The sequence below is a fragment of the Castor canadensis genome, chromosome 5 (assembly GCF_047511655.1).
Source record: "Castor canadensis chromosome 5, mCasCan1.hap1v2, whole genome shotgun sequence".
In the NCBI taxonomy this organism is placed as follows: domain Eukaryota; kingdom Metazoa; phylum Chordata; class Mammalia; order Rodentia; family Castoridae; genus Castor; species Castor canadensis.
The window spans coordinates 2875743-2887100 of record NC_133390.1 but is presented as its reverse complement, the minus strand read 5'-3'; the positions used below and the strand labels follow the sequence as shown (position 1 = coordinate 2887100).

At 54.6% G+C, this 11358-nt stretch overlaps 1 protein-coding gene and 1 non-coding gene across 2 annotated transcripts; both read left to right on the top strand.

The window, feature by feature from the left end:
* Nucleotides 1-242: 242 nt before the first annotated feature.
* Cryaa (crystallin alpha A) lies at nt 243-8038 on the top strand. The gene is made up of 5 exons (XM_020152523.2): nt 243-478; nt 4111-4403; nt 4669-4755; nt 5831-5953; nt 7323-8038. Exons 2-5 carry the CDS (start codon nt 4215-4217, stop codon nt 7530-7532), a joined length of 609 nt encoding a protein of 202 aa, XP_020008112.1. The 5' UTR covers nt 243-478; nt 4111-4214; the 3' UTR covers nt 7533-8038.
* On the top strand, nt 2750-2853 carry LOC141423570 (U6 spliceosomal RNA). Its single transcript, XR_012448415.1, has one exon. It is a non-coding gene; the product is annotated as a U6 spliceosomal RNA (small nuclear RNA).
* Nucleotides 8039-11358: the final 3320 nt, after the last annotated feature.

Here is an 11358-nt window from a genome sequence, read left to right as displayed (position 1 = left end):
GAGCAAGGTTCCAACACCTTCCAGTGGATGCCGGCAGCCCTGATGGTTCTGCGCCTTGCAACAAATGTCCCCTTCTGTCCTCGCCAAGCACTCACCACTGTAAGTTTTGCAGTTTCACGAGCAACAACATGGGTTTCCCTTTCCCTTGTCACAAGTTCACAGCTGCATCTGTTCTCACTATAGATCTTAGCAAGCTCGTATACTATTTTCACTTTCTTTATCAGACGGAGAGGCTTCATCTTTTCACTTGAAGGAAGCACCTCCCAGCTCCTCTGTGGCACATCTAAATTTCCAGCTTGTGCTTTGGAGCCATTATTAAATAAAATAAGGGTTACTTGAACACAAGCACTGAGTACCACCAAGTGACTAGCGGGGAGGCAGTGTATACAGGGCGGATGCACTGTACGAAGGGATGATTCACGTCCCAAGCAGGACGGGTCAGGAGGATGTGTGATTCCATCAGGCTACTCAGCACAGCGTGAGTGTTAAACTTCTGAATTGTTTATTTTTGGGATTTCCCGTTTAATGCTTTTGGACCACAGTTGATTGTGAGCACCTCAAATAGCAGAAAGAAAAACCTCAGCTAAGGGGGATGACTGGACTACAGACTGGGCTGCTAAGCAACAGAACTTAATTGTTTTACAGTCCAGAGACTAGAAGTCCAAGGCGAAAATGCCAACAAAGCTGAATCCTCCTGAGGTCTCTCCCCTTTGGCTTGCAGGTGTGTCTTCTCCTCGACTCCTGACGCGGTCCCTCCTCTGTCTACTCATGTCTCTCAGTGTGACCAAACCTCCTCTTCATATAAGGACAGTCAGATTGGATTAGGCCTCACTACCTTAATTACCCCTCTAAAGACCCCCTTTCCAAATACAGATACCTTCTGGGGTACAGAGGGTTACGACTTCAGCATGTGAGTTTTGGGGAGAGTTGAATTCAGTCTGTGGACTACTTGTTCAGATTTACTGGTCACTCCAAAACCAGTGCTTCCAGGGCTCCCGTCCTCTTCCACAGACACCTGCTGTGTTCGTGGGCCTCAGCCAGCATTAGGGAGGAAATGGAACTCTCTGTGCCTTATCTCGGGGTCTGTGTGTGCTGCAGACCCCGGCCATGGGAGCGGTCAGAGACCCTGGAGGAGAAACAGCCTTTATCAATGGACTGACTTCAAGTTGAGTGAGGCCATAGATTTGAGCAACACGAGTGGGTGCTGACCATTACCCTTGGCCTTTCTGTAAGCCAGGTCCTGCTTATAGGCTCCTGGTTATGGGAGCCTGCAGCTCCTGCTGTGGTGACTCTAGAGTGAGGAAAAGGTCTGGAGGCCACCCCTGGGGGACAACTCATCACATGCCCTTTCCTATCTGTGGCAGGCAAAACGATGGACTCCCAAGTCCCAGGTCCTCGGACCTGGAACATGTCACCTTCCAGGAGGAGAGGGAGTTAAAATTCCTTATGATCACTGGCCATGTAATCACAGGGCTCTGCTAAGAGGGGGCAGGAGAGTTACAGAGAGAGGTGAGAAGGACTCACTGACCACTGCTGCCTTTGCAGATGGAGGCGGGGCCCTGGGCTGGGGTGGGGGAGCAGGAAGCAGCTTCTTCCCCACTGTCTCTAGAATGTACCCCTCCGCCGCACAGCTCAGTGAGACACATTTCAGACTCCTGGCCTCTAGAGCACCTGTGCTGTTTAAGCCACCCAGTCTGTGTGATTTGTTCCCTCAGCCTTGGGGCTCTCAACAGCACCCTGACCTCGGGTGTGGAATGGCTCCCAAGGGCCCTGGAGTCATTGATTTTCCCTTGTCCAGTCTTCGCCATTCAGTAGTGCAGACTCCTGTCCCCTCACCTGAAGGCCACCTCTGTAAGCCTGGCCAGCAGAGGCCTCTGAGCCCACCAGGGCCCACAGCACGGGGGGCTTCCTAATCCCCCGAGGGGTTGGGGGTGAGAGTTCTGACTGAAGGAGTTCTGAGCCAGGTGGCCCATAGCATGAGGCTCATGCCCAGCCTCAGGCTGGCACCATGGCCTCTGTTCCCTGCTGCAGTCTCAGCCTGCTAACCAAACACACACAGAGCTCCCGAAGGGGGCAGAGCAAGGTGCTCCCCAAAATGATCAATGCGGAGGGGCGGATGCTTAAGCATGGGGTCGTCAAGGTAAATCATATCTTAAGGCCATGTCTATAAAAGCCAAAATGAGTGCAAAAAAACCTGCGATGGACAAAAGTGGTGAATTTTAAATAACACAGGATGAGCACTGCTGTCTTTGTCTCAAGTTCTGGGATGGCTTTCCCCCAGCCGTGGCCATGGGCCTGGCTCTCCTGGACCTCTGCATGGAGATCCCAGCCAGCTGGATGCTCGCTGCCATCCTGACAGCCCCTCCTCCCCATCCTTGTGTACCAGGACCAGGTGGCCAGCACTTCCCACACTCCTTGCACTGCTCAGATGGTCCCCCCTCTCAACAGGTAGCCTGAAACCCTAAGCGTTAGACCCCCTCCCCTCTGCCCAGCCAAGTGACCTGAGAATGCAGCTTAACCTTTCTAAACCCCACAATCCTGGCGGTGCTATAGAGTAGGGTATGCTGGGACCTGCTTCCTGGAGCCACCCTGAAGAACCACCAGGTAGTGGTCAGCCAGCATTGGGGCAGGCCTGGGAAAGAAGAGGCACCGTCACCCCGCAGCAGCATTTATCATCCACACTGTATTTGGACTTGTTGCCCTTGGGGAATTGCTCTTCTGCAATTGTAAACAACTTAAGATTTTTCAGGTGCTCGCATCGGCAGCACATATACTAAAATTGGAACGATATAGAGATTAGCATGGCCCCTGCACAAGGATGACACGCAAATTCGTGAAGCGTTCCATATTTAAAAAAAAAAAAGATTTTTCAGGGCCCTTTGTCACCTGGTCAGTGCCAGCACATAGCTAGAATTCAAAAACGCAGGGGAGGATTTGATACCGAGTACCATTGTGATGCAAGAGCTGCATGGGGAATCTGAAATTCCCATTGTCAACCCTGATTCCATCTTGAATGTGTCAGATACATCCTCCAGACAGCCAGATAGGCCCTCTCACAACCTTCCCACTCCAAAGGCTTGGGGGCCTCAAAGACCTTCAAGTGCTTTGGGGTGTGCATTTCAAAAACACGAACCAGGTACCAGCTAGGCTGGGAACCAGGAGGCTGAAGAGGAAAAGCAACTTCTCACGGTCTGTGCGTGTGTGTGCGTGCGTTTGTGTGCGTGTGCATGCGTGCACATTAGTGAGTGCTGCCCAAGGTACGTTACTGAAATATGCCAAAATGCCGCTGACTGAGAACTACCAAAAGCCTGAGAAGTGCGGTTCCCCAACGCTAGGCAGTAACTGCACAAGGGCCCCAGGTCGAGGGCAGAGCACCCCCCAGGCCTTGCCAATAAAACCTCTGGAGCTGTGGATGAATCAGGCTTGGCCGCAGCTGAGTTAGCGACTGTGGCAAGGTCAGGGTGTGAGGGTGAAGGTTTTGCAGAGGAGGATGTCCACAGGGGTGGGAGTGTAGAGTGAGTCACCAGAGGAAAGCTCAGAACATGGGCTTCCCATTTTCAGAAAGCCCAAGCACACTATCAGTTAGAAGCACCCAGGTCCCCTAGGATGAGCGTGAAACAGAGCAGAACTTGGGCTGGAATCATGAGTGTTTGCTAGTTTCTATCTTGTCTTCCCTGAGGTTTTAGTGAGTATATACAATCTTTGTAATCAGTGAGATGTGAAAGAGATAATTTTGCCTTTGGGATACAATGCCCTCTTCCTGGGAGCTGTGACAGCTGGGACTTCTTGTCTAATCCCTGTGCCTCGCTCTCCCCATTTGTGAAACAGGGCTATGAGCTTCCCTTGGAGGGCAGCCCTCAGGACTACTCAGGACTCCTGGCCTGTAGAGACAAGACCGTCCATCCATTGCACAGTCCCCCATGGGGAATGAGGGACAGAATAACTCCTTGGGGGACATCTGGGATGAGTGCAGGCTCCTGTTGGTCAGTGTGAGCCTCTGGGGCTGCTGCGGTGGCAGGCACACAGCCCAGCTGGGCTGCTGACGGTGCAGCCTCCCTCCTGAGCTCAGGCATTTCCAGAGAAATCTCTTAATGCCTCCATTCTGTCCAGGCATATATAGGGACAGCTGGTGCCCTGGCTCCTCACTGCACTGCCCAGAGGCTCCTGCCCCGATTTGTCGCCAGCCTCCGGTCCCTGTGGTGCCAAAGCAGAACATGGACATCACCATCCAGCACCCCTGGTTCAAGCGTGCACTGGGACCCTTCTATCCCAGCCGGCTGTTTGACCAGTTTTTTGGTGAGGGCCTCTTTGAATATGACCTGCTGCCCTTCCTGTCCTCCACCATCAGCCCCTACTACCGCCAGTCCCTCTTCCGCACGGTGCTGGACTCTGGCATCTCTGAGGTAAGACCTGGATGGCGCCAGCTTCTTCTTTTTGGTTTTGGGGGTCTCAGCCTCAGTAGAGGACAGCTAGGGATTCCTGAGGGGCCATCTGCTGCCCATGGAGCTTTCCTCTTGCTCCTGGAGCCACTGTCCCTCTCCTAGCCTCATCACCTGCCAAGGCTGGGCGGGAGTTTGTATGTTCTGGCTTCCAGAGCCTTGTGCACCATTAGGAAGGGGGTTGGAGGAGGCCGACCTGAGCCCGACCACTGTCTTTTCCTCCCATCAGCTCATGACCCATATGTGGTTTGTAATGCACCAACCACATGCTGGAAACCCCAAGAGCAACCCTGGCAAGGCAAGTTTAATGGCAACTGCGAGCTTTCTGGGCCCGCTGTTCTCTGCACTTTCCCTTTTGGGTGCGGGTGGGTGTGCTGTCCTGAGACTGGAGAGGAGGGACTGGAGAGCATGGCCTTCTGCGGCAGGCAAGGCTGCTGAGACCACAGACTCCTACCCAGCTTCCCTCTGCCCCACACAAGGCCAAAGAAAAGTCGCACACCCGCCCTCCTCCCCGCTGAATGAGCTGTGCTCATGGACGTCAGGGCTCACAGTTCTAGAGGCAGTCAGCTCCAGAGAGCAAAATACCTAAATAAAGGCTCTGAGCCAGGCCAGGGAGAGGAGGGTGGGTGCGAGAGGCTTTGCGTTGGCAGCCTGCAGTGCTGTGTGGGCTGTTGGCAGCCTTGTGTCCATGGAGAGACTGGTTCCTGGTGAAGCTGGACCAGTGAACTTCCCCCAAGCCCTTAGTTCCACCAGCCAGCCAACTCATAACCAGTCAGCCAACTAACCCCTAAAGAGCTATCCAATCCATAACCAGCCCACAACCATAACCGACCAGCCTACCCATAACTAGCCAGATAGCTAACACCTAAAGAGCCACCCAACCCATAAAAAGTCAATAAACCTATAACCAGCCAACTGACCATAGCCAAATCACTGGTCAGCCCATGATAAGATAACAATCAGCCAACCAACTCATAACCAATCAGCTGACCGGTAACAGCCTAACAACTCACCAACCAGCCATTCAACCTATAACCAGCTCTTCTTAATCCAGAACCAATTAGCCAGTTAACTCACCCAACCAGCCAACCCATAACCAGCCAGCCAGTTCACCTGGACAGTGAACCAACACCACCATCCCATGAGGTTGGGAGTGGCGGTTGTGCCTATGGGCACAGGAGCGCAGTCCTATCCCTGGCCTGATCGGTTCCACTGGGCCTGTGCAGGAGGAGGCCGGCACAGAAGAGTGGTCAAGAGTCTGCTCTGCTGGCTGGACACCACAGCCACTAAGCACTGCTCCTTCTGGTCTCACCACCCAGCAGGAAACACACCAGCTCCCACCCTGAGCTGGTGGCCCTCTGGGGAGCGCCACATAAAGGTTTGGGTTTCAGGTCCGATCTGACCGGGACAAGTTCGTTATCTTCCTGGATGTGAAGCACTTCTCTCCTGAGGACCTTACTGTGAAGGTGCTGGAGGACTTCGTGGAGATCCACGGCAAGCACAACGAGAGGCAGGTGAGCTCTTTTTGGGGCCCTGGAACCTGGGTAAAGGAATGCTTGGGTTGGCTCTGGCAGGAGCCAACTCTACCTGCATGTGTGGAGGTTACTGTCAGGGCTGACAGCAGGATGAATGTTACTCAAGGGATTCAGGTTGAGCTCCCTGCGTCCAGCTATCATGGCCTCCATCTGAATCTTTTGGACGACAGGGTGTGATTAGAAAGGACCCCAGAAAACACCCAACCTCATCTGATCTCAGAACATAGCAGGGTCAGGCCTGGTTCGTATGCAGATGGGAGAAAGAATCCCAGGAAATGGGGAGTGCCACCTCTGAGCTGGTATGCGTTTTCACATAAAAACCTCACTTCGGAGGGTGAGCCTGTGAGGACGGTGGGGTTGGCGTTACAGAAGCTCCAGCAAGGGCAAGCCTATGAGGACGGTGGGCTGTCTGGTACAGATACTCCCAGGCTTCATGTGTGCTGATGCAGTTACCTTCTAGCAGCCTTTCTGAGCAGAGACTTTGGTATCTTGAGTTAACTGGTCAGCCCTAATACCAGATGGAGCAGCTTCTTCCCCAGCACTCACCTACCCTGCTGCATGGTTCCCACTTCCCTAGAGACCCCTCAGGTCCTGCTGTGTGATGGTGCCCTGAACACTAGAGCTGGCTTGAGGAAGTCTCTCCTGGCACAGCCAGGAATCTCAATCCGGGAGGCACAATCTGGTGGTCCTGGTGGGCCAGATAGGGAGAGGGAGCTGTGTGCAAGGTTTTGCTGGGGATTTTTCTCTCAGTGGATGGAGAAGGTGGAGATGGTGTGGGGGGTGGAACCCAAACTCCTTAGGTTCTGCCCTTCCCACTTTGGGCCACTAACTGTTCAGTGGTGTGGCTGGGGACGCTCTTCCTCCCACTTTCATTTCTAGAGAGGAGGAGGAAGTTGGGCTCAGGGAGTCGAATCTGAGAAATCAGGGCATCCAGAAGTGAGCTTTCTGTGGGGGTGAGGAGGTATCTCACCCATTAGATTAGACTGCAGGGAGTCTGGGCCTGTGCAGTACCTGTGGGCCACAGGTGAGACAGAAGAGCACTGGGCCAGGTATAGAACCATACATCTGACTTTGGAGTGAGTTGCGTGTAAAGAGCCAACTCTACAACACAGAAGGCCCAGGGGCAGGCCTGGCTTGCTGGGCTTGGCCTTTGTCACAGTTTTCTTGGAGGCTGAAGCTCCAGGGTATGGGAGAGCCAGGACACAACTCCATAAATGCCAGAGTGCCTGGTGCTTGTGCTCTGGATTTCTGACCTGGCCCCTGTGAGAAAACCTGCAGCTTGGCCACCCTGTGTGACCTGGGAGTGTTCTTCTCACTTCTGACCATGTCCTTCCCCCACCATACCCAGGATGACCACGGCTACATTTCCCGTGAGTTCCACCGCCGCTACCGCCTGCCTTCCAATGTGGACCAGTCGGCCCTCTCCTGCTCTCTGTCTGTGGATGGCATGCTGACCTTCTCTGGCCCCAAGGTCCCGTCTGGCCTGGATGCTGGGCACAGTGAGAGAGCCATTCCCGTGTCACGGGAGGAGAAGCCCAGCTCTGCACCCTCATCCTAAGCAGGCCTCAGCCTTGGCTGCCACCTGCGGTCCCTGATCATCTAGCCCGGGGGTCCACAGAAAGGTGTCTGCTTTCCTTTCTTTTCCTTTTCTTCATTGCCTTTTCATCTTCTTAGAGGGAACGAGGGTTTGAGAGAGCAGCTTGGAGAGCTGGGAACCTCAGCCTGAGGAGCTGCAAGCTCAGTGTCTCAGGCTCAACACCGGCTATCTGGTGGGAGTGACCACATGGCACTCTTCTCTAGTTATGACCTTGTCCTCCCAACATATGGGCATCTTGGTTCTGCTTGGAGGGCAAGAGGAGGGGTGCCCAACCCTGAGAGCCTCCCTGCCAAGCCCTCTGGGTGGCTCCAGACACCTGCACCCTTCCTCCATGGGCCCTGCCCATGCTTCTGATGGTGTGGCACGTGGCTGGGCTCCTGCAGCCTGCTTCTCTCAGACCGTCTTCCCTCCCACATCCTCCCTCCATGTAGTGCCACTCCTGGGGACTCTGGTCACCCATGAGAATGCAGCCCCTGGCAGCCAATAAAGAGCAGGTGACAGAAGCAACTTGCAGTCTGGTGTCATGTTGTCTCCTTCCAGGAGGTCTCCAGGGGGCCTAGGTGGGTGCGGGAGCACCCAGTCCTCTCCTGCTCCTGTTGGCTCAGTTAAGGGTCTCTGGTGTCCCATTTGTCCCCAAGCCTAGATGGCCCACAGTTGGTTCTGCAGCCTGTGTCCTGGTCCTGTGCTGGCGGTACCAGACTCACTTTGCCTCCCCCTTCCTGGAGTGGACACTGGGCCTCAGGGCTTTGGTAATCAAGGCTGAGTGTCTGAGTAGCACCTCCACCTGGCGTGCTGGCCTCCCTGTTCAGACCCCTTTGATGGGGTGGGATTCACCTGTAGAGCCGCAGCCTTCCATCACAGAGCCAGGGTGGCTACCACAGACCCACTGAGGGGGGAGGCGACAGGGTCAGCACCCAAAGGAGCAGCACCATGATCACCTGGCCTTGCCAGGCCGTGCATGGGACTGTGCCCAGAAGGCCCAGCAGGGCTCTGAGGACTGTGGTGGGGGTCCAGAAGGAAGGCCAAAGGGTGGCACCAACATCCTCTTCCTGTGAGAAAATGGACACGTGGGGAATTGGAGTGCAACCACTGCCCAAGAGGCAGTGAGAGAGTGTGGCGCTATCATAACTCAGTGACAGACACCACACACGCCACACATGCATTCCAAAGCAACACACACACACACGCACACACACACACTCATACCACACGCCCTACACCCCACACAGGCACACCGCACACCACACAAATGCATACCACCCCCCATGTGAAACTTGCATGTGTTTTTCACGTTCTGGCGTCTTGTACAGAACAATTTCCTCCCTGGGAAAAAATCCTAGACTCCCACCTACCCATCCCTCTCCACACGATCCCTGCCTCAAGGTACTCTGCAGTCTAATTCACCTCTGTAAAAATGGGGACCCTGTGGCAGAAATGGCCACAAGCTTTGGGGCTGGGGCTGGAAAATCTTTGTTTGGGGTCCTTACTCTGCTGGGTCAGCCTTCAGTGTACACTGGTGTGACCCTGCAGGAGACTGGCTCCTCCCATGTCTGAGGGTGGGGGCCTGCTGGGCTTGCTGTGGCCAGACGACTGAGCCCTCCCTTGAGCATCCCTGTAGTCCTTGCTTGAACTTTGTCACGGGCTGCCCCAACTCCAAGTCCCTCAGAATAGGATCTATGTGGAGGCCCTTACAGGGCCTCTTACAGGCAGATTTGAAGTGTGGTGGGTGGGTGTCGAGGGGTGTCGAGGGTCCTTGCCTTCCCAGGCCAGAGAACTGGCTCGTGAGGCAGCTGATTGACTTGTGAGCCAAAGCTGGCATAGGAAGTAGGGTTTATTAGAGAGAAAGGAAAGGCGAAGCTAGAGCAGTGCGGTGGAGCCCAGAAACCAGTCGCTCATTACTCAGGTGAAGGCTGGGGCTTTCGTGGACGTTTTAACTCTGGGTTTGGGTAAGGGTGAGGTGGGCTCTTTTCATTGGCCATGGATTCGCGGGCTTTCTTAGATGAACTGGTCTGTTTGCACCTTTATTGGGGGAGGGGAAACAATCTTGAGAGCGTTTTGCTCATCAGCCCTGCAGCAGATCTATCAGACCCTGTATCTCCTCTTCAGGGTGCAGATTTACAGCTCCTTCTCAGGACACAGGAATGCAGTGCTCTCCCTGGGGATGGGCTACTCACTCATCTGCCCTTTAGGTCTCCAGAGCCAACAAGGTGATTAAGGCAAAATGAGGGCCTTAATCCAACCTTGTAAGGAGAAGTCAAGACACAGACACACACAGAAATAGGCACGTGAGGACATAGGGAGAAGACACTACCCGCAAGCCAAGGACAGAGGCCCTGGAGGGACTAGCCCTGTGACACTTTGACCTTGGACTCTACACATTGGTTGGGCCTTCAGGCCAGGCAAAGAGGGTAAGGCCTGGGGCTGGTCTAAGACTGAGAACTCAAAGACCTTCTTGTCGGATGGCTGGCTTCCTGACTCTTGCTGCTTATCCATTGGTTGTCTCAGGCAGGACCAGGGAGTCCCAGACATGGTGGTGTGGTTGCCTCCTTTCTTCCTCCCCTGCCTCTGATGTCATGCTTGCATCCTGTGCCTGCGTGTTTCTTAAACTCAGGAGCTAAAGGCCATGGCCCAGTGCTGCTTTGCACCTGCTGAGACACCCAGAGATTCTGGGACAGAGCAGATCCACCCAAGACCTTTACAGGGGCCTAGAGATCCCCTTCTAGGCTCAAATATCCAGCCTCTGTGGCCCTGGCTACTCTCACTGGTCTCCTCACTCAGGACTCTGGTCTGAACAGTCCTCCCTGCATGGGTCCCCAGGTGACTTTCCTGTCACCACAGCCACTGTAGGGCAAAGGTCACCGTTCTCCCTGCAGACACTGAGCTGACAGTCATCCTATGGCAGCCTTGAAGGGGGGGGGGTCAGCATTGCCACCCTTTTGTCCATATGAGACTGAGAGGCTCAGCAGGGGTGCATGAAGGTCCCCAAGGAGAGCAGATAGCAAGGCTCAGAAACCTCTGGGCCCCACCCTCAGGTCATTTCAATGGGACCAGGATCCAGAGCTTCTGTAGTGGGGCAGGGAACCCTGATCCCTTCAGAGCCACAGGGGTCTGTTGGATGCTGTCCTGGCAAGAAGCTGTGTTGACCAAGCTGTAATGCAGAGGGCACAGCTCCAGCCATAGCTGCCCATTTAGCCTCCTGGGGACTAACTGGTCCTCATAGATTTCCTGACCACAGGACTTCTGCCCACATTAGTCCACAGGCTGCTGGAAGAACTCATGAGCCAAGGGGCTGCCTGCTCCCCTCTCCTCCTTCCCCAGCTCACCTGGGAACAGCCCTGAGCTCATCACCTGGAGAGTTGCCAGCTTCGCCCCTAGGCCACTGCCAGGCTTCCTACCGGCCACCCCGTTCACCCTCGGAGGAATGAGGCCTGTTCTCAGAGCCTCTCCCTCTGTAGCCTGTTGGGTGGCCCAGCTTTCAGGGCCTCTGCAGCCTGACTGCATCTGCTTTCCTGACCTACCCCTCACATCCCAGAATGGATTAATGTTAGACAGTCCCAGGCAGCCAGATCCCACACTGTCTACTCTGGGACCCATAGCCATCAAGGAATGATGGAAATAGCCAATGTCCCCAAATCTGCCAGCCCATGAGAACCACCTATAGTACTTTGCAAATGCATTCCTGGGTCTACCCCAGACTCTGCGAATCAGAGGCTGGAGAGGTGGAGTCTCTCACAGGGACCTGTGGGTTCTACAGCCCTTCCAGGTGATCCCCAAGATCAGGCAAGTC